A 22,610-nucleotide genomic window follows, 5' to 3' on the forward strand; every position below is an offset into this window, starting at 1 on the left:
CCCCCCCCCCCCCCCCGCATCAGGTGGTACCTGTGATGTGAGCAGGCCCATCGTATCTGGCATGTGGTGGGCCTCAGTCAATGTCAGGGGGCACGGTTTCCCCTGGGCCTGCTCAGTGCCGGGCTGGGCCCCGGGGCGGGGCGGGGGAGGGGAGCACAGTCCCCAGGAGTCTTCCTTCCCCACCCCCAGCAGCCCTTGTCTTGTCTTGCTTTTAGGTGATGACAGAGGGTGGCCACAGCAAGGGGTTTGGCTTTGTGTGTTTTTCCTCCCCAGAAGAGGCGACGAAGGCCGTGACCGAGATGAACGGGCGCATCGTGGGCACCAAGCCGCTGTACGTGGCACTGGCCCAGCGCAAAGAGGAGCGGAAGGCCATCCTGACCAACCAGTACATGCAGCGTCTCTCCACGGTGCGGGCTCTGGGCGGCCCCCTCTTGGGCTCCTTCCAGCAGCCCGCCAGCTACTTCCTGCCCGCCGTGCCCCAGGTGATGACCCGCCGGCCCCCTTCCCTGGCAGCCAGGTGGGGCAGGAGGACAGCTTCCTGGTAGATGTGGGCTCTCAGCGTGTTTCTGCTGGAAACTCGGCAGGCAGGCTGTTCTAAGCCCATCCGTAAGAGGCGGGTAAGCGTGTCCTGTCAAGCAGCCCTTCCCAAGCAGGGAGAGAGTCGTGTTCTGCTAGAAGAGTCTCTCTGGTCACATGAGTTGGAGAAACAACGCATTACACCAAAGGGACCCGGCTTTCTATGCTGTACGACGCTTCCCTATCGCATCACTCTCCCCTCACGGGCGGTATCATTAGGACTCCGCAGCCCGGCAGAGCGCGTGTAGCATTTCCCCAAATTAGAGGGTCGTGTCTTGTGGGCTGCCCAGCAGCCCGCTGCGGGACTCGTGTTCGGAGGAGCACGGCGTGGGAAGGGCGCCCACGGGACCGAGCGGAAGTGGGAGTGTGCGGCCGTGAGCGGCTGCTGGGACAGACGTATGGACTCCTGGCCGTAGCTTCCGCTCACACAGGTCCGAGTCGGTGTGTGACCATTTCATGCCGCTCTTCGGGCCACCTGCTGTGATCAGGGGCAGGGATTGAACCTGAGGCCTCGCCCTGAAGGGTTCGGGGCTCACGGACAGCCTGAGCTGGGCAGCAGGGGCCTCATCCCAGCTCGCGGGGCCTCACTCTGCAGTCCCTGGAGGGGACGGTGGAGCTCCCGCAGGGGTGTCCGGGAGGGGATGCGGTTTCTCACCTGTTGCAGAGCCCTAAAGCCAGTCTTCTCTCTCACAGCCTCCAGCCCAGGCTGCGTACTATGCCTCCGGCCCCTCCGTGCAGCCCGCCCCCAGGTGGACGGCCCAGCCTCCGAGAGTCTCCTGTGAGTGATCAGCCCCTGGTACCCTTGGCCTGGCCCGCGGGGGTGGGCCCTGCAGGGCAGCGTGGAACCCGGGGCTACGAACACAGGCTCTGGGGCAAGCCTTGCTCTGCTACTACCCCAGGTGTTAATTCGGTGGGTAACTTCCCCTCGAGTTTCCTCTTCTGAACGAGGCATGCATAAAACACCACGCAGTAGCCGAACTTGTAAAAGACTCGCGGGTGTAGCCGTTCTCCTCAGTTAGCTCCCAAGACTTGTCCGATCTGTGACTGTCACAATGAACTCCTGGGGCTCTGTTGCTGATGGACGGCTCCTCTCTAGGAGGGCAGCTCACCCTGACTTGACAGTGTCTTGGGGGCCCCTGTGGGTGTGGTCATGATGCCTATGCCTCCTGGGGCTCTGGGTAGAAACAAGTTGGCTTTGTTATTATAGATTTTCACACACTCCCCTTCCCCCCAGAGTTCTGGGTCTGCCCGACTCGGTGAATTCACTTGTCTTTTTGCTGAGAACGTTCTGGTTCCCCTTTCCCATTCCCTTGCTCACCCTGGAACCTTCAGGGTGCAGTGGGCCACTCGGATTGTCCTGCCCCGCCAACCTTTCTCTCCATGTTCTCTGTGCCACAAGCCACCTACCCTCCAGCTGCCTCAATGGTCCGGCCACCAGCCATGTTGCGGCGCCCCCCGGCCCAGGTCAGCAGTGTCAGGCAGGCCTCTACCCAGGTGCCACCCCCGGGGCCCCACACCCAAAGAGTGGGTGAGTGTGGGCAGGGCCAAGAGGAATGGGGGTGTGAGGAGGGCGGGGCAGGGGCTTGGTGCGGGGTTGGCACAGGACTGGCCTCCACGGTGACCTGGTCGTGTGCCCTCTTGGAGTTGACTTTGGAGGCTGTGGGACATAGGAGTTCACGTGGGCCCCAGAGTCCCACAGACGCAGTACCCGGGCCCAGCTCGCTCTGTGGCCTTGCTAACTATCCGAGCACCTCATCTTTAAGATAGGGATGAAAATAGCACTCCTGTTTGGTCGTGCGGGTGAACGAAGTCACACACGCTAGGGCTTAGCCTCAGGATGGAACCTTAGCGAGTACGCAGCAGCGTACAGTGAACAAGGTTGTGCATTTGGGCCATAAGACAAGCCCTTCTGTTCCTTCGTCCGGCAAGCGTTCGTACATCTGTGTGCCGGCCTGCTGGTTGGCGCTGGGCTACCATGAACGTGCACCTTTAGGCTTCGTGTCTTTAGGTCGCTGTCAGGCCCTAATGCGCCTGCTTATTTCTTACAGCCAACATTGGTACCCAGACCACAGGAGCCAGCGGGGTGGCATATTCTACCCCTACCGGGCCTGTCCTGACACACAAATATTCCTCAGCAACACACAACCCTGGGGTAAGCATGGCCTGACTGCCTCCTTAGTCTGGGCTCCGGGGGGCTTGGCTCAGGACCTTGGCTAAGGCATTGGAGGCACTGGCCCTTTCTGGGCCTTGCTTTTTCTTTTCTTTTCTCTTTTTTCTCTTATTGTGAAGTTTCATTTACTAATGTGTACAATCAAGAAAGTCCCCCTTACTAACGGAAGGAGGGAAAGGGCCAAGATCACATTTGGTTTATTAATTATGATTTGCTCTGCCTGGGTTATTAGCAAAATTAATCTGGATTTCTTTAGTATTCAGCGTTGAGCAGCAGGGAAAGCTCTTCTAGAAATATGCTGAATATTGAAAGGATGTGATTAATCTACATAACAACTAAAAATATCTTCTGTAATTAAAAAGCTATGTATTTATCTCCCTGCCCCCTGCCCAAGTCCCAAACTCGGCCTTATCCTATCCTGTCCAGAATTTCAATGTGTATACTTCAAAGTCTTTCTTGCAAAAGGAACAGGTGTCCTCTTTAAGCGGCAAAATGCTTTTAAAGTTACCCTAATGTGGAAGAGTCAGGAGGATGCTGGGGATGTGGCCATAAAGCTACGTTATAAAAAGTGCATTATTTGGCCCAAAGTGAATAGTAACGCTTTCCTTTGGCGACATTCGGTGGGGGGCCTTTATAGGTTCCTGGCACCGTGGAAGGCCTCTGAATTAGTGTGTCTAGCCCACTGTGCCCTTGTTAGGGACTCTGTCCCACCCGAGTGTCCATACTTTGCCCCCCTGCCCCCCGTCTTCCAGAGCCTTCTGGAGGCCTGTGTTCCCCTGCCAGGGTCCACGTTGTGAGGCCTTGCCTGTGTGTGGTGGTTAAGGGAAGTGTCCCTGGCGCCGTGTACAGGTGCAGGAGCCGGCTGTGCGCATCCCGGGACAGGAGCCCCTGACGGCGTCCATGCTGGCCGCGGCCCCACTGCACGAGCAAAAGCAGATGATTGGTGAGTGGCCTGTCCCCCTACTCTGGAGCAGGAAGCAGGGGGTTGCTGAGAGGTGGCCAGCCTGGTGGGAAAAACCTCGAATGGAGGTCAGACATGTGGACAAGGTTCAGCGTTGCTGCAGACCCACCTGCTGGGTGACCTTGCTGGGGTCGCCTCTGCTCTCTCGGCCGCCCTCCCTCTCTCGTCTTAAAATGCTTTCAGTCGAGATGGTCCCGAGGTTTCCTCAGCTCTGCTGTCCAAGCCCCCGCACGGGCTGGGGAGAGCCCAGCTGTGGGCAGATCGGGGGCCAGGAGTCAGGGTAGGGCCTTGGGTTTCTGCCGGTGAGCGTTGCAGTTCTTCCCCTCTCCCCACATGTCGTCCAGCTGCCAGGGGGCCCTGCATGGTGTGCGTGGGGCAGACACACCTTCCCTGCTGGGCTGTGAGGTCCTCGTGCAGTTCGTCCCCAGCCCGGGGTCTACGGCAGGCCCTGCCAAAGGATGCCACCCACGGTGGAACGAATGACAAGCGTGTTACTGGGTGGCAGGTTTTTTCCTCCTCGGCCACCAAGACGTCCAGGCCCTCTCTGAAGGCCCCCTTTGCCACTGCCCCATTGTTTCCTTGGCTCATTTGGGGTTTTGCCACTTCCCACTGCTCAAAAGAAATTCTACATGGGCTTTGTGGAGGCAGGAGGCTCTGTTAGCAGTTCCCTGTAAACCTCGACTTCCCTCGTGGGAAAACCTCTCCCACCCCAGTCCCCCGGGCTGGCCACACCCTCCACACATTGCCGAGAGGGACTGACCGCCAGTGCTAGGCCCTGTCACTAGAAGTGCCTGATGGTGGAAAGTGAATGTATCTTGTGGATGTGGCTCCCCCCTGCCCCATCTGCCCCCCCCCCGCCCCATCTGCCCCCCCCAAACATCCAGTCCGGCATTAGTATATCTTGTCTAGAATTTCATTGTGTGTATTGGCAATGAACAATTTCTTGCAAGATGAGCAGGAGTAGTCTTTAAACCCCAAGTCTGTGTCCAACCCTGTGTAGATTATTTTACCTAGAATATCAAATCTGATTCTTCAAGTTCGCCTCCGAAGCAGGGTTTGCTCTGCGTACTTTACGGTTGGGAAAGAGGCTCCCAGTGGGGCTAAGGGACACAGCCTGGAAGGAGCAGTTCTGGGACGAGCCCCCGGATGCCTCCCCGCTCCGTTCCACAGTACCCGCCACCCCCATACCCTGCTCCTGGGCTGCTGGGGTATCAGCCAGGTGTTCTGTACAGGTGAGCGTCTGTACCCCCTCATCTACGATACCCACACCCAGCTGGCCGGCAAGATCACGGGCATGCTGCTGGAGATCGACAACTCAGAGCTGCTGCTCATGCTGGAGTCCCCCGAGTCCCTCAACGCCAAGGTGGTCTGGGGCCTGGGCGGCAGGGCGCCCCGCCAGGGCCGGAGGAGAGCTCACGGCAGACACCTCCCCTAGGGGCGCTACCAGGCTGTGGCTGGGACAGTTTACCTTTTCGCTAAACTTTCAGCTAATACTTGCTGAATCTTTGGGGGGGGGGGGAGGCCTTAAGGGTTTGCCATTCCAGCCCCTCCAGATTAATCCTCTGTAGCTCTGCATGCAAGGTTTTGGTACCAGGAGCTGTGTTCTGACGGAGTGTAGGGTTAGGATTCTCCCAGCTGTCCAGCGGTGGACACCTGTCTTGAGCAGGTGACCGTGGGTTTCCGTCAGGGGCGCCTGCCAGCAGCAATGCTGTGGAGGGAAGGGACTTCCCGTACCTAGCACACTTAGGCAGGGAGGCCAGGGCTCTGCTGGGGCCCCGCGGGGCGGCCGCCCTCACCACCATCCCCTCACTTGTGTCCTACAGGTGGAAGAGGCTCTGGCAGTGCTGCAGGCACATCAGGCCACGGAGCTGACGGCCGTGAACATGCTCTGAAACCAGGTGGGTGGCTGGGGGTGGGACAGATGGGAGACAGAAGCAGCTGCGCTCCCGAGACGCTGGGAAAAACCAGTCCGGGACTGACTTTCAGAAACTGTGTGGCTGGCTTTCTCTGAGGCACCAAGGAGTCTGGGGGGAGCTGCGAGGATCAAAGGAAGAGGACAGACGGTGGGATTAGAATGCGTGTTGACCACCGTGCAAAGTACCGGTGTCCCCTGGCCGGCCGCCCCGCCTGGCCTCAGTGGGCAAGGCCGGGCTGTCCCTGCGCATTGCCTGGCTTCACGCTCCTTGCTGGGAAGCCTGGCTTGGCCCACGGCCTTCTTAGTTGAAGGCCGGGAGTCTGCTGTGTGTTAGAAACATTTCCTCCTATTCTCTCGTCCCCAGAAAATGGAATCCCCACCGCCTCGGCTGACAAGAGGATGGCGTTTCCTGCTCTTGGCTCTCTGTCCCTGGGAACCGTAACTTCTTTCCCCATGGGGCTGCGTCTGTACCTGAGCTCTGTATGTGGAAGGAAGGCGAGTCACCCCGCCAGCCTGTCACCTGTTGCTTTGTGCATTAAAAGTGCTGCAAACTCTGTCCTGTCTCCCATGAGGCCTTCTTGTGTCTGAGGGAGGTGGGGCAGAGCAAAGAGGTGGGGGCTTGACTGGGCTGGGGATTTGGCTGGAAGGAACAGAAAACCCAACGCGTGCCGAAGCAGAAGGTGCTTACACCCGAGCAGAAGTGCCAGGGGCAGATGTGCACCCGGCAGTGGTCCTCACACGGCACCGAGAGAAGGAGCGAACGCCACCGCTGCCCTCGTCTGATGCACACGGAGGTTTCTGGACGCCTGGCTTGGGTACCCTGCACTGCAGGTCTACACCCCAGAAGCAGCAACTGCTTCTAGGCTCTGGCTGCCTGAGGGATTGTGTCACATAATTCTAGAAGAAACCACATCGAATCGCTTTCAGATACCTTCCTAGGTCCTGATTTTACCATCCGTTTTCATTAGTGAATCAAGATGCTTGCCTTCTAGACCTTGAGAAGAAAAAGTCCATTGTGAATGGATGTCACCACTAAACCTGCTTCACGTCAGTTAAGAGTCTTGCCTGAGAGGTGACAATAAAAGGGGCACAGCTCCCCCCTCTGGTCCCTTGGCCCTGCACATGGGTCTGTGAAGCCTAACATCTGCTCTGCTCACAGGTCTGTGGTTGCTCACACAGCAGACTCGTCCTTCAGAGGTCAGAAGCAGCATGCTGCCAGCTGAAGGGGGCAAAGGGACACTGAAAGTCCTCTGCTCTCAGAGAGTCCTCAAACTGCTTGCTGCTCCATTAGGAGAAAAGAATTTGGGCGCCTGGGTGGCTCAGTCGGTTAAGCATCTGCCTTCGGCTCAGGTCATGATCCTGGAGTCCTGGGATCGAGTCCCGCGTCGGGCTCCCTGCTCAGCGGGGAGTCTGCTTCTCTCACTGCCCTTCCTCTCACTCGTTCTCTCAATCTCTCTCTCTCTAATAAAAATCTTTAAATTGTCCCCCCGCCCCCTGCCTTTTTTTAACCGGGACAGAGCCCAGGAAAGCACTTTCTGGTCCTGGTCCTCACCCTCTCCTCCCAGCTGGGGCCTCTACAAATGTCTGCTGTGTCTGCTTTTCCGCCCTCTTCACCAGTTAAACTCCCACAGTAGAACCAAGGCGAGCGTTACTTCCTCAGGGACCCCTTTCCCTCCACAGGGTCAAATCCCCCCAGTCAGGCAGGGAAAGCGAGGTGGGAGGGCTTGTCTAAAAGGTTTAGGCACCGGCTGCAGGTTGTTCCTGGGGTTACCTGATGACCTCCTTCCCTGCCCCCCAGAGCCGCAGCCCTCTGAGAGCAGAGACCCCGTCTGGTTACTGTGATGGCCCCAGCACTACACAGAGCCTGACCCATGCAGGCACCCCAGGAAGTGTGTTCGGCAAGCGTCGCTCTTCCTTACCGCCAGGTTCCGAGCACAAAGCTGAAAAAGCACAAATGTAAGGATGGCAGACATTTACGTACCAGAAAGCTGTTTAATGCAATAGCTTGCATACCCAGTTCAACACAGTCTGTTTAGTTCAAATTAACTTCACAGTACAAAGAACCAAGAAGCCTGGAGGGGGCTACGGTTGAGGTCAAAAGGAAGTCCCTGCCCGGAGGGGCAGGACGTGGACTTCAAGAAGGCCTTTCTCGCCACCCCACCTCCAGGAGCGGCTACACCGCTGGACCCTTCAAACGGCCTGGGCGCCGCCCCGCGGGAGGAGCGGCACAGCACTAGAGACGAGGCCCCCCGGGTCAGGATTCTGCAGCCCTACCAAGGGCGGGCCCAGCCAAAGGCACTGGAGCTCGGACACAGGAACTCTGCCGCGGACGGGCTGGGGACGGCAGCCCTGGAGAACCAGCTCGACAGGCTGCTTCGGGCTCCAGTTGATCCCTCTCCCCCTCCCCCCAGCTCAGTTTGAGCAGATGAACCACAGTGAGACGGGGTCCAGTGAAGCCAGAAGGGCGGCAGTGGGGAGCATGCTGGGGGCAGGGGCAGGGCCAGTGCTCTGCTAGCTGTCCGAGGCAGGGGGGAGTGGGGACCGTTCCAGCAAAACAACAACATCTGGGTTTTTGGTTTTTTTTGGTTTTTTGTTTTTTTTACTACTCTGAGCTTAATTTGAGTAAGCAAAGCCTCATAAGGGGTGGGAAGCCATCGCCTGTGAGTCGCTTCGGAGCTCACCCGGGGGCACGCTGGGTCCCAGGAGCAGGCACAGAGGAGGGTGCTCGGGCAGAGGTTTCCCGCTAACCTTCTGGGTCTTTAGTTTAAGCTCTGGTTAACTTCCTGCTGCAGCTTCTGGGCAGGGCCGTTCCTGGGCTCGAGCTGCAGAAGGCTGCTGATGTCCTCAAAGCTGGACTGGTAGTCCTGAGGGGACAGAAGGCGGTGAGGACGAGACCTGACTGAGGGGGGCCAGAGCGGCCAGAGCAGAGGGTCTCGAAGCCCAGCCCGTAGGCCTGCCCTGAGCCACCTGGGCTCCCCTGGACGGGAAGGGACGTGCCCCCCCCCCCAGCCCGGCCTATGCTCTGGAAGTGCCACCACAGGCACAGACGGCTCAGCTGGTGCCTTTCAGTCAGGCCCTTTTTACCTTGAGTGCCTTGTAGGCTTGCGCTCGTCTGTAGAACGCCTTCACGTTCTTTCCATCCAGCTTGAGGGCTTCCGTGCAATCCCTCACTGCCTCCTTGTACTGCTTCAGGGCCAGATGGCAGAGCGCTCTGATGGCAAAGACCGTTCGGAGGGGTCAGTCGTGCTTAGAGGCCGCCCACCAGCCATGGGGTGGTCTGAGGGCTGATCTGGGAGTCGGCGGCGGGGCAGCTTTCTCACGCTCGCAGCAGGGCTGGCCCCTCTGCAGCGGGAACCCGCCGATTGGCGCGGAGGGGCGAGGGGACGGGCCGGCACCCAGCGCCGCTGCGGGGGCACAGGAGCCCGGCTTGCAGCACTCCACAGCCTGACCGGGTGGCTCTGTCCCTCGGGCTACCTCGCGCTCCCAGCCTGGGCTCTTTTGCTCCTGAAACCTCCCCCTTGCCAGATTAAAGTCATCCACCTTAAGCACTGGCCCCCGAGGATGCGCCTGTGCACATGTTAGCGGGGAGACGTGAAGAGGTCTGCGGCTCACTCTGAAATGCACCCAAACTGGGATGGACCGGTCAACGGCTACGGAGCAATGGAGCAAACGTAGCAAAATGTTCACGGGGAATTTAGATGGTGGTTGTAGGAGTGTTCAATGCACAATTCTTTCAACTTACATTGTGAACATTTTCATAATCATGGAAAAAAAAATAGCTACATACATCCACACAACAAAACGTCCTGCATCTACGGGGGAAAAGCATGGACATCTTCCCCATGCTTTTCCCCAGAGGGCCACTGAGAGCAGGTGTGCTGGCACTCCTTCTGTAACCCCATCCATTCCACCTCACCATTGCCAACGGGGGCAGTGTTCACTCAGCTGGGTGAACCATGACCTATTTTACCAATTCCTTATCTGGAAATATTTTCCATTGCTTCCAGTTTGTACATACAGGATGCTGCCGCGAGCACCCTTGTGGATACACTTGGATGCCTCCTGGGGGGAACGGACGGGTGAGCAGTGCGTTTATAATCGTGACTGTTACTGCCAAAATGCTCTCCAAAGGAGCTGCTCTCCTAGGCTCTATCGGTAACTTTCTATTGTCCTGGACCTGTACCAACCCTGGGCGTCAGTCTTTAACTTCCGTCAATAATGGAAGGAAACAAGGTCTGTTTTAATGTAGTTGCTTTAAATATGAGCAAAGCTCAGTATCTTTACATAAGGCTTTTTAACCTTATGAAATCAAATTTACCTTTCCTTTAACGACCTCTCTGGTCCCTATCCCCCACCCCACAATTCTATTTTAATACTGTGCCCTCTGCAAGATAACTATTCCACACATTCTTCCAGAACTTAATGGTTTTACTTTCTTCATTTGAAACTGTGATCCACTTAGAATTTATTTTAAAATACAGAGTGAGGCAGGGATTCAGGTTCATTTTTCACTTTAAATGACACCCTTCTGAAGGTCCATTCGGGGCAAGCTGTAGGTGCTGGGCACCCGAGGGATAGCCCCACTCGGGAACCAACTGCACAGAGAGAACGGAAGGAAGCCAAAGGCGATGCCCCGGTGTGCAGAGACGCATACGCACAAGGCGGGGCATTAAAATGGCATCCAGGAGGTGGTCTAATTTCAGCCGCAATGGATGGAAAGTTCCGTTTTGTGTCAAGTTATCAGTCCTCGAAATTAAATTTATAAATCCAACGTAACCACAACCAAAAGTCCACCAAGGTACTTTTTGGAGTCTGTCAAAATGATCCTAAGATTTAGCTAGAAGAGCAAAGCTGAAAGTAGCCAGGGATGCCCTGATTGAGAACAAGGAGAAGACCAGCCCGACAAGGTAGCATAAAGCTCTAACAATTAAAACAGTGCGGCACGAACACACTTGTGTGAAAAATCGTATTTAAACAAAACAAAGCACTGTCTTGAATGTATTAAAAAACCAGGAAAATAGGCTAATAGAGGTCTCTCGCAGTATGAGGCGAGTGAGTCCAGCAGGCCCAGGGATGGGGGAGTCAAAGTGCTGATGAGAAACCTAGAACAAACGGGCAGCAGCCCTTCCTTCCAGTTCACCTGACAGTCTGAGGCACCCCTGGTCCAATCAGCCAGTAAAACCACAGGTCCCAAATTCCAAAATCTATGCTTTAAAACAGAAAGTTCTCTTTTGAACTTATTTGACAGCAAAACCTGACCTGACCCGCGCAAGCACGAGGTTATAGTCTTTAACACTGGCCCCACGTGAACGTGTGATTTCCCCGTGTTTCAGGCAGAAATGTTAACAATGAACTTCAGCCACTGCCCCAGAGCCTGCGGGAGCATTTTGTGGTCCAATATACGGACCGTATGACCTTACTCAGATCTGGAACACATTTTATCCCAAGAATGTTGGATAGGAAATGGACAGATGATAGTAAATCCGACATTTTTGAACTAAAGAGTAGTATGCATGTGAGCAGGGTGGGAGAAACAATTTATAACATCTTATAGTAAGTCTTTTATAAGCAAGATTTGGAGCAGATAAGGTCCCTTGCTGAATGTTTCAAGATTCCCACAGTAAAACTAATAGCAAGGTCTTATCGGAGCCAGGCTGCAAGTCTGTCTCCACCATTTACTGCCTGGGTGAGCGGAGGCAAAGCGCTTCTGACTCTGAGCTTCTGATTTCTGGACTTTAAAAGGGGGAGACCACCTACCACCAGGACACCTCAGTGTGTCGCAAAACCGTGACTCCCACCCAATAAAGGGATGGTCCCCCCACTGTCGGTGGAAAGAACCAGCAGTCACGGACGGCTCGGGGCGAGGGATGTTCCACTGCGCCACAGGCCACACCCTTCAGGCTGGACGGCACCGTCTCTCCTGCTCCCAGGCCGGGTGATAGTGAGCCCACACCCTGGGTTCCGTCCTGACGCCGAGACAGTGCCAACCCTTCTAACAGGAGGGTCCGGGGAAGCCGTGGGGCTGGGGCCAGGGGGCGGGCTACGAGACACGTGCTGAGGTTGTGTTTATGTAACAGGCACATTGCTCTCACTTACAGAGTGTGCTCACTTGGACGGTCCACGAAACCCTGAGGGCGTGGGGGGCTGACAGAGCCCAGGCTCCATGCTGGTGTTGCTCAGTTTCTATTCCTTTAAGAGAGCGAATGCCACTGGTCCCACCTGCCTCACGGTGACCACAACAGCGGGGCATGCCTGTTTTGAGCTGCGACATCCTGACTAAACGCTGGGAACGGAGGAGACTATGGGACAACAGCCACCGTCCTGAAACCCCCCAGGCCAGCGGCTGCGTGGACGATACCTGTTGCTGTAAGTGGCGGACTCCATGTCGCTAAAGGAGAGGCTCTCACTGTACTTCTCAATCGCTTTCTTATGGTTTCCCTTCTTTACAAGCTCATTGCCTTCCTCCTTCAGAACTCTGGCTCTCTCCACATCCCCAGAAGAAGACACTAGATGCAAACGCAGAAGAGGAAAGAGCCATGGAGCGGGTGCCCGAGATCCACGAGGCCTCGCCGACATCGGCTCTTCGAGTCGTCGGCGACCCCCCCACCCCGAGACTCCCTACCCTGCTCTACAGCAGCCTCCCCGAGGAAGGAGGCCCCACGCGGCTTCTGGGCAGTTAGCCAGAGGAGGCTGGGGACTCCGGGTGGAAACACACAGCCATGCACGTAAGGACAGACACGCGGTAAGAAGCAAGCTGGGTTCTAGCCCCTGCACGGCCCCGTAGTAGCCGGGGGCCTCGGGGGACCTGCCTGTCTCTGGGCCCTCAGTTTCTCTGTACGATGGGGCACTAGCTACCCCACCCGGGGCTAGCGTCAGGACAAAACCTGAGAGTCCACCACAAAGTGCAGAACCCCCTATAAACTTAAAGCAGGAGAGTAAGTATTGAACTAAGCAAGCACCTGAGACAGGGTGTAGCTCCTGGGCTTTCAGAAGAGACCAGCGTTCATCTCTGCTCTGAACCTGTAGTTTCCCTCACCCACCCCACGCAGCTCGGCCCCAGCCTTCACGGACAGACATGAGGTGAAACCCGGGCTGCTCGCCTGGCCCGCGGGCCCTCCACTGCACGGCCGCACCTCCACGCTCCAGCCCCAGCTCCCAGATCACTGGGTTTAATTTTTAAAAACTTATCTTTATAAAATCCTGAATATTTACGACATGGGTAAGGTTTTAGGAACAAAACGAACACCTCTGAACTCATCCCTCACCTTAAGAAATGGAACATTTACTAAGACCCTTAAAGCCCTGTGGGGCCCCCTTCCCAAGTCAATCCACCCCCAGAGGAAACCATGATCCCCAATCCTGTGCTTCCTTCCCCCTTTTCCTTCTTGGTAGCTTAACTATATATGATAGTTCCTACAAACCATTTGCTGTTTGTTTTTAAATTTCACATAAAAGAATAAATCACTCGAAGTATTCCTCTACGGCTTGGCTTTATTCCTTTCCCCCAGCGCTGTGTTCCTCAGATTCGGCTGTTCTGATGCATATCCGTGTAGCTCGTCTTCACTGCTCGGAATGGCTCTCTCACCCCTTCTACTGCGAGATCTGCGCTGTTTCCAGTTTTGTCGTTTGTTCTTGCAAACATCCTGCCATGACCCTTCCTGCGCGTCTCCTGGGGGCTGTGGCGTCCACACCCCTTCGGCCACCCCAGGCTCTCCACACACCACGCACCCCAGTCGTGCTGACTCCCACCGCTCCCCTGCGGTACCCATGCACTGCATTCTCCAGCTCTCACCGTCTCTCCAGAGATCCCCCTCCCTTCCCCTTCCTACCTGAAGAACGCCCCCCTGACCCCCTCAATGTCCAGCTCAGCATGTCCCCCTCCTCCGGGAGCCTCTCTCTGACTCCTCCAAGTGCACACGTGTTAGTTCCTGTTTCCAACTCCCCAGATACTAGAGGCTCTAAAGCACGTGCCCTTCCTCCTGTATTTTCAAATGCTGTTTGTATGTCTCCGTCTCTCGTGAGACTGAGAGCTTCCTGAAGGCCAAGACTGTCTGTCCTCTCTGGGTCAGGCTGCTTGGCACAGAGCTGGAAAACAGACAGCCCGGTGACTCTGAGAGAAGGAACTACTTGGCAGGTGCCCTGAAGCCATCTAGCTCGTTAGCACCCCACATTTCCATTCTGGAGAAGAGCGGGGGGACACTCACCAGGTTCCCTCAAACCGAAGGGAATGCTACCCCCGGCCAGACACATTCCCTCCCGGGAAGGGGAGTGACCCTGCCCTCCCCCCTACCACCCACGGCGAGGCTCTTGCCCTCACACCTGGTGTACCTCTAACACCCAGCTCCCTTGGCCCAGTGAATTCCCCGGGGTGCCGGTGAACCGCCGCCTGAAGAATGGCTATTTTACACGGTTGAGGTGGACAGTCTCCTGTTTGGGGGCTACCTGGCTTTGATCTCCCCTCTCTATTCACCTCCAGGGCCTCACGTGGTGTGTGTGCTCCTGGGCAAGCATCACCCTCTCGCTATAAAGGTGGCGGCTGATGGCTTAGGGCAGAGCTCATCACAAAATCTCAGCCCCTGGTCACAGTGACCAGTTCCCAGAGGCTGGCCTGTGACGAAACAGGCCAGAATACACGCAGACGGGGTATTTAAAGGGACTTAAAGGAAAGAAACCCTCTCTTTCTTAGGGAGCTCTTTTTCTCTTCCTCTGGGCCATGAGGCATGGATTATGGGGACGAGGCCAGGAAGTACTTTATAGCTATTTACCACTGGGAGGGAAGACTGCCCCAAGACAAAGCAGACACACCAGAGGAGAGAGCTGAGAGGAGTACAGAGGAAAGGAGTCCGAGTCTGATAATGTAGTGAGCTGCTGGAGCAAACCTTGCCTGAACCTGACTTGGAACTTTTCAGTTCCGTGAGCCAATACGTTCTCTTTGTTACTTTTATCGTGTTGAGTTTTCTGTTCTTGCCACCAAAAACATCCTAGATCATCCATCCCCGGCGCTGCCAGAGGAAAGAGAAGGGAACTGCACTGCACACTACGCACCGGGCTGAGCGTCCAACGTGCCTTCTCTCTGAACCGGACAGGGGTGGGTGGGAGAACTGAGAGACCGAGAACTGAGAAGACAATCTCTAAGAGGTGAAGACTTTTTGTTTTGCTTCGTAGATAACTTCTATAGCTCAGCTTAAGCAAGGCCAGTTTTTACAGGATTACTCTAAAGAGAGTGGCCACAGGGAGACTGTAACACTCTGGGCAGGAAGTCGCAGCTTACCTCTGCTCTTGGCACTTGTGGTCTCTCTGAATTTGCTCTTAGCGCTCTCTTTGTGGTACTCCAAAGGCAAGGAATCCCACCTCTTCTGAGCTGTGACAGGCACCAAGGGGATGGAGGGCAGCTTCAGGCGCCACTCGGGCCCCAGGGAGTCCACGAGAGCTCTGGTCATTCTGGAAAGGCAGACAGATGTACAGGGAGGTTTCCGGCTGGGGCAGGAAGATAGCCCTCCCCTCATAAATCCAGAGGGGGTGCGTAAGAGCCACCATCCCTGTATAGCCTTCTGACGGGCAGCAGGAAAGGAACAGAAGTCTGCCACCACGGCACTCCCTCCCTGCCTTGGCCACACTCCGTTAACTTCAAAGTGGTGACGGCTGCTTGTTAAGCGTACCTAAACCTTACCCCCAAAGGACCATGCATGCCCCCAAGAAAGGATCCATTTCTCAATGGATCTATTATAAGGCCATGCACGCACCTGACATTCGATTCATGCTCAGAAATTTTTATAAAATCCAAATCTTAGGTCATTCTCAGATTTTAACATCCTCCAGCGGTTCCCACTTCCCTAGGCTGACGGGGCCTGAGATCCAGTCCCCTCCCCCGCCCTCCACTTTTACTGTGTGTCATATTCCCTCTTGATCCGTCTGTTCCAGCCTTTGTCCATGCTTTTCCCTCTACCTGGCATGATCTCTTCACTTTCCATCTCCCCCTTCTGGGCCCAGCTAACTTGCTTCAAATGCTGCTCAGGGACCATGTCCGTTTGATTAAGTGATCTCCAGCCCCTGGCACATCCCTGGACACCCACCTGGGCCCAGTTAAGTATGTGCTCGATCAGTGAATAACGCCAACTGTATGCTTTTCCTGCTCCAACGACTGTGCTCCTGTGTGACTAGAAGGATAGCATCACAGACGTCCTGGTCTGTGATGGAGCCCCCACGGCTATTTTTCTGACTGGCACAGCTATTTCAAATCTCTGCCCTCCTCGGCCCAGCTCCCTCACCCTCCTCCTTTCTCAGGGCAGACTTCCTGGTCCCACAAACACAAACCCACCTGCATGGGCACCGAATCCCTCCTCCTTCTCTCCTGTCACACATGAAGAAGTGACAAGGCCAGTCTCTCCACCTCAGCTCTGGCTCTCGCCTCGTCCTGCCTCTGTCAGGAACCACAGCCAGCGGCTCTCCTCTAGCTTCATCCTCTCTCTACCGACTCCAACTGGCCGCATGTAACTGTTTCCTCACTTCGTAAGACCTCCCTGGAGACCCCGCTCTGCCATCGCAGCGGGACTCCTCTGCCTCTTCACGGCCGAGCTTCGTGCATCCACTGCCCCCCGGGCTTCTGACCCTTCTGAATGCTTCCATCACAACCACCAGTGACTCTCATTCTTAAACCCGCCCACTTAACTCACGAACACCTGATGGTGCCCTGATGGGAATGAGGTTTTCATCCTTCTGGAAATACTTCTTCCCTAAATGTTCCAAATTTCCTCCTCCCCTCCAGCTGCTGTTCCCCTGAAGTCCCTCAAATGTAATTTTCAAGTGCCATCCTCTTCCCCCGGCTCATTTGCTGTGGGGGTCTTTTTTTCTCCCACAACCTCAACCCATCTCTATGCTGATGATGTTCAAACCCACAGGTCTGCCTTGTATTGGTCTCTTTTTGCTCCAAAACCCATATAAATATCAACCACTAGCCTCGCGTCTCTCGTCTCAAGGTCCCCCTGACTCTACAGGTCAGCCACCAGGATGTTTCTCCTAGTCTTCCCTTCTCACCACCCCCAACACCCAAATTCACTGAACTATTACCTAACTGTCCCCAGAACTGGTCCCACTGTCCTCTTCCCACGATCTCCACCATCTGAGTTACCGCCCAGCCCTTCCGACTCTGCTCTCCTTCATGTCATCCTGCAACACGGCAGCCAGGGAGCTTCTCTCTCAAACCCGCTCACACGGCCCCCCTGCTGAGGACCCTTGCACAAAGCCTCACCGTGCCTGGATTCGGTCCGGGCCCCGTGTGGTCTGGCCTCACCTCACACGTCTGAGCTGAGCTCCTCACCAGCAGCGCCAATTCCTGGAACACATCATCCTGCCCTTCCTGCTGCCCTGGCCCCAGAGCTCTTCATCTCTCAGTCTCAGCTCACCTCCTCAAAGTCCTGACTGGCTTCCTCCCTCCCCCTGGCTGGTTAGGTGCCCCTCTCTGCCCCGTCGGCCCCCTGGGCTGCCTCCTACTGCAGCACTCACCACACTGTGGTGTGTGTGGCTATGACTGATTGGGGTTCCCCAAGAGACCGGGGGTTCCATTAGGGGAGGAAGAGCTATGTGTCAGGCATCAGCCCAGGCCCTAGTGCAAAGTCGGGCACACAGAAGTGCCAGATTCTGTTGAATGACTGAAAGTAAAGGGAGGCAGAGAGAAAACAAGCTAAAAATGATACACAATACACACGCCACGAAGTCCTGTGAACGGTTTGCTATGAGTGTGGCATTTGGCTTTTCAGCAGCCCATGCAGGGAGGGGAAACACGATCGGTCACACAAACGAAGGCATCCATGAGGTGGAAACAAACCACCACGCATAAGCCCAGAACGGAATGGCGTCTGAGGGCCTCATGAGGGGTCACAGTACCCCAGACCGACCCATCCCTGCAAACACCACCCTACAGCCTCATGCCCCGGCTGCCTGCCCCCATGTCCTACTCTCCCCACTCTAGTTAGGTCTGTGAAGCAAGTGGGGTCCTCCCCGGGGCACCTGGCACGATGCCTTATGCAGAGCTCAGTCACCTATTACTAATGAATGAATCTGAGCAGGTCCATCAAGTCATCAGTCCTCTCACCCTGGCCCCTTAGGGCCCTGCTAACCACAACAGCGGACTCTCCTTCTGCACCTTCCCCACGTGCTCATTAGGTCGCAGGGGACCCCCAGGACATGACCAAAGCCGTGGGCCCGAGTGCATCCAAGAGGCCGGGGAGGTCCGGAGAGACCGCCCGCAGTGACTCAGGCTCACCTGTTGATGCCCTCCACGGCCGACGCCACGCTGTCATCAATCTGGAGCACGGTCTTGTAGTCCACGTAGGCCAGGGGGTACTTCTCCAGAGCCTCGTAGGCCGATGCTCGCCGCAGCAGGGGCTTCATGCTGAAGGGAATCAGGGCCAGCGCGCTAGAGCAGGAGGCAGAAATGTCATCTGGCTGCTGAGTCACCGGGGCTCCCCCCGCAGCTTCTAGGCAGGGTCCTCTGCAGCATTCGGTATACAGGAGGTCATATCTGGCACAGAGATGCTGCCGAAAATGTCAAACCTTAGCAGAGGGACTTTCCGACTTAGAGTGAAGTGGAGCAGGGATGACGGGCAGAAAACCACTAAGACCGTGAAATCTGTGTGTCCGTGCACCGATTTTCCGAGTTGCAACCGCCCCCAAATCAAGAACAAGTGCCTGTAGCTCTCGTGCTTCCATGTGTTTCTATGGAGTCTGACCCGGTGGGAGAAACAGGCCCCGCAGTCAGACGGACTGCTGTTTGAACGCTACCTCTGCCACCAGCCACGTGACCCCAGGCAGATCACCTTACGGCCTCCATCGGCTGCAACCCACTTCTAGCCTGGGCGGGACAGTAAACTTACCCTGCAGAGCGGTCATGAGCCCTCGGGGAAGGAAACCCAGCCCGGGCCTGGTACAGAGCAACGGAGCACAGGCCCCGTGAGCACGCTCACCGCTCCTCCTCCTCTCTCAGCTACCACCAGGGCATGACCCTAACGCAATGCTGCAGTATATCGGGTCTGAGAACACGGGAACGGGTGCCAGTTCAGTGATGAGGAGAGAGGGCAGTGTCAGACTGGCTTGCAGAAGAAAGAAGTACGACAAACCGCTGAACATTCTTTACACTGGTCATCGATGGACACCTTCTCCTTGCTTCTTTTGAGGCCATTCACTAACCTCTATCCCTCTCCCCCCGCCCCATCCACCCAAGAAAACACCGGGGTGAGCCAGTCACTAGCCTGCAACTCTCCCTCGTCCTCGGGTCCCCGATCTCACAAGGCCTGTAAGGCCAACCTCTAAGTCCCCCCCCCCCCACCTGACTCCTCCTCCTTTAGCAGACTCCAAAAACACGAGTCAGGGGCCGCAAGCACCAAGTAGAGCCCCCTATCCTCGGTGAGCTGGTGACACTTAGGGACACCTCCCCATTATCTGACATAGTGGTAACTGCTGGGATCGACCCCAATCAGAGAACAGGCCAGATGAATGCAGCCTCTTCTCCTGAGACCCTGAGGGCCCCAGATCGCCCCCGCCCACTTACGAAGTGCAGTCTTTGATGCAGTCCCTGCAGTTGCCGTCCTTCAAGTGGCATGCTGCGCGGTTCGAGAAGAGAATACTTTCTTCTTCGGGGTTCGAACAACCTGCCCAGGGGGAAGCGGAAAGTATGAGATTAACAGGGTGGGAAATGGATGCCTGGGGACTCTGGGGTGTATTTCACACCCAGAGTTCTCTGGGCTTCCTGGTTGGGCTTGTGGGGTCTGATGGGCTGCCAGGTTTGTCATTCGCACGTGGGAGCGAGAACAGCAAGCTTCCCGCCACTCACGGGGAACCAGACACCTTCTCCTTCACTCACTCCAGCACTGAAGCTAGTACCAGCAGAAGACAAAATATGGACCAGCTGGCTTCTGCTCAAGGAAATCCATGCTGTAACTGTGTGTGTGTGTGTGTGTGTGTGTGTGCGTGCACGCGTGTATGTGAATTTTGTTACAAAAAGCATGTAAACCCAATAAGAGGGGTTCCTGAAAAAGGCAAAGAAAAATGTGATAAAGAGACTGCGCAGGTGAGACAGAGACTAATCCTACCTTTCAAATCAGAGGGGACTTTGCCAGGGAGGCCTCTGGGTCTGGCAGGACTACGCAGAACTTAATCAGGGGAAGGATTCAAGTGACCCAGTGCAGATGAGAATTATCAGACACTTCTCTAAAGCCCATCCTTATTCTCAGGAATCTCAGAAGCCCATGTTTTTTACTGTGTGGCCACAATGACTTTCAATTTTAAAAATAATTTTTCAGGGCGCCTGGGTGGCTCAGTTGGTTAAGTGTCTGCCTTTGGCTCCGGTCATGATCCTAGAATCCCAGGATCGAGCCCTACGTCTCGTCGGGCTCCCCACTCAGCAGGGAGTCTGCTTCTCCCTCTGACCCTCCCCCCTCTCATGCTCTCTCTCTCTCAAATAAATACAATCTTAAAAAAATAATTTTTCAACCACTTCATACCCACTAGCATAAGCCACAACGGAAATCAAACAAACAAACAAAAAAACCCCAAATTATTAAGTGTTGACTCAGTAATTCCACTCCTGGGTATACACCCCAAAGAAGTAAAACAAACTCTTTTCCGAAAATTACAAAACTTCTAGAAAACAGTATAACAGATACTTGACATCCATCACTGGACTTGGCATACATTATATTTGTTTCCAACCTTTCTCGAGATGGCTAAAGCTCCACTCACCCTCTTCCTTTTCCTTTTGCTCCCTCCCAGACCCCCAGAGGTCAGCACAGTCCTGAAGTTGGTATGTAACGTCTCCCTGTGTGCATGTTGGCCTACTTCTATTCCATAGGCATTCACAGAACAAGAATATACCATTTCACATCTTTCAAAGTTTTTCGAAACTAAGTGGCACCCTACTCCCTATCCTTCCGCAACTTACTTTTGTTTCACTAAATATTTTACCATATGGAGGCATGATAGCTTTTATTCAATATCAACAATAACAAACCTAGTAAGATAAAAACATTCCCCTTTATTTTGCCAGGCCCTGAGTGAGACAACAAAGTACAGAAAAAAAAGTAAAATATATCCTTGCCCTTGAGGAACACAAGTACTCAAAACTCATAGTCCATCTCAAGTCGCTGGAGCATGGGTGCACAGAAGCAGTAGTGGTGAGGTGGGAAGGGCAGCAGAGGAACCAAGGATCCTGCCCGTGAGCCCGCACAAGTCACCCAATCCCTCTGATCGCGTGTGCTCCCCTATCACGTGAACATACCACTTCACAGACTTGCTGGAAGGGTTCATTTTGTTAGCTTGCTCCCTGCTGTCCTTTCAAGATCAGTAAAACTTATCAGAGAAATCAAGGGATTTGCCTAGAAATTATCTGGAAAATCAATAGCAAGGTCAGAACCAAACGCTGGTCCCCTACTAAATCTAGACACCAGGCCAGCCTTTCTAAGGATCCAGAATAAATCCATACAAAAGCATAAGCTTTTCCAGACCAGCTGGGGTAGGATGAAAGAAAAAGGTAGAAAAATCAGTATCTCAGATTCATCAGTGACTTCATCAAGTGAGGCTGAGATGAGGAGGTGGACCTAAAGAGGAGTGTTCTAGAAAAACAAGATGGGGCAAAAGGCGGGCTTGAAATTGCAAAAGTTCAAACAAGACAGATCGGAATTTGGAGAGGATCTGGGGAGAAGCCTCGCAAAATGATTCAAAAGTTGGACTTGCAAATCAGACAGACCCAGATTCAAATCCTGCCTCTAACATGTCTTCATTGTATAACCGAGGGTAGACAAATCTAACTCTTTCGGACTCCTCATCTATAAAGTGTCTTATCTGTAGGTCTGTACGAAGATAAAAAGGAATGAGGTCTGTAGTGTCTGGCACACAGCAAAGCACTCAACAAATGCTAGCCAAGAAGAGAAGGAAGGCAAAGGGAAATAGATACTACAGAAAATCAGGGCTCATGGGCAAGACACTTTAGAGAAGAGGTTTGGGGCAACGGGCTATGGCTGGTTAGAATGAGGCTTACCTACCTCTTCTCCAAACTGTCTTACCCATGAGCTGGAGGCTGGGAGAACGGATAAAGGACATGCTGCTCCTCTATTTAAAACAAAACTCCCCAGTAGAACTCCCATCAGGGAATAAAATCCAAACTCCTTACCACAGCCTACCGTGTAAAACGCCTACACAATACGGCTCTGCTTATCTAACTGCCCTCAATACTTCTTATTCCTCCACGGGCTCACTATGCTCTGTCTCCTGCAATACACCATGCTTACTCTGTCTGGGGGCCAGTTCCCTCCCCCTGGAATGCTCAGTGCCCAAAACTCTGCGCACTGGGCTTCTTCTCATCATTCAGACGTCACTTCTTCAAAGCTGTCCTTGACCTTCCACTCCAAAGGAGTTCCCCAGTCACCTCTCTTACCACATCACTGTATTTATATTCTTTGGAGCCCTGATGGTGATCAGACAGGCCTTGTTTACCTCTGGATAAAGAAAGAATGGTATATCCATACAATGGAACGTTACGCAGCCTTAAAAAGGGAAGAAAACATCTGTCACATTGCTACAACATGGATTACAATGTCCTCGGGGCCATTATGCTAAGCGAAATAAGTCAGTCACAAAAGACAAATACTGTATGACTTCACTCATCTTAAGTATCTAAACTAATCACAGTCGGAGCTACACAAAGTAGAAAGGTGGAAACCGAGGGCTAAGGGGAGTGAAGGAAGATTAGTGTTTAGGGGGTAGAATTTCACTGCTGCAGATGAAAAAGTTCTAGCGATCTGTTGCACAACAATGTGAATGTATTTAATACTCCACTTAAAAATGGTTAAGAAGGTAAATTTAATGCTGTGGGCTTCCCCCTCCCGCAATAAAAAATGTGATAAAACACCATTAATATGGAAATATGTTTGTGATATATAAGTATGTGAAAAAGCACCAGTAATAAAACCGTATTACAATAAATAAAAAAAAAAAAA

General features: G+C 54.3%; 2 protein-coding genes across 9 annotated transcripts in view; one reads left to right on the forward strand and one right to left on the reverse strand.

The window, feature by feature from the left end:
- The window catches only part of PABPC1L (poly(A) binding protein cytoplasmic 1 like), a 19,099-nt gene extending 12,102 nt beyond the window's left edge, over positions 1–6,997 (forward strand). Inside the window, exons 8-15 of one of the 8 annotated variants that reach the window (XM_040638384.1) lie at positions 216–482; positions 1,270–1,354; positions 1,976–2,104; positions 2,625–2,728; positions 3,596–3,689; positions 4,940–5,070; positions 5,531–5,605; positions 5,987–6,178. In XM_040638384.1, coding sequence (XP_040494318.1) covers positions 216–482; positions 1,270–1,354; positions 1,976–2,104; positions 2,625–2,728; positions 3,596–3,689; positions 4,940–5,070; positions 5,531–5,599 — 879 coding nt within the window. In that variant the 3' untranslated portion in view covers positions 5,600–5,605; positions 5,987–6,178. Of the gene's footprint in view, positions 1–215; positions 483–1,269; positions 1,355–1,975; positions 2,105–2,624; positions 2,729–3,595; positions 3,690–4,939; positions 5,606–5,986 lie in introns of those variants that run through there. The other 7 variants (XR_005836959.1, XM_040638383.1, XR_005836961.1 and 4 more) reach the window with 7 other exon arrangements.
- A 597-nt stretch (positions 6,998–7,594) lies between these two features.
- Positions 7,595–22,610, reverse strand: part of TOMM34 (translocase of outer mitochondrial membrane 34) — a 15,508-nt gene continuing 492 nt past the window's right edge. The window contains exons 2-7 of the mRNA XM_040638388.1: positions 19,169–19,268; positions 17,885–18,037; positions 14,894–15,063; positions 11,981–12,128; positions 8,707–8,833; positions 7,595–8,486 (exon numbers count right to left, since the gene is read on the reverse strand). Coding sequence (XP_040494322.1) covers positions 8,382–8,486; positions 8,707–8,833; positions 11,981–12,128; positions 14,894–15,063; positions 17,885–18,037; positions 19,169–19,268 — 803 coding nt within the window. The 3' untranslated portion in view covers positions 7,595–8,381. The remainder of the gene's footprint in view (positions 8,487–8,706; positions 8,834–11,980; positions 12,129–14,893; positions 15,064–17,884; positions 18,038–19,168; positions 19,269–22,610) is intronic.

This window comes from Ursus maritimus, unplaced genomic scaffold (assembly GCF_017311325.1).
Source record: "Ursus maritimus isolate PB19 unplaced genomic scaffold, ASM1731132v1 scaffold_22, whole genome shotgun sequence".
NCBI lineage: Eukaryota > Metazoa > Chordata > Mammalia > Carnivora > Ursidae > Ursus > Ursus maritimus.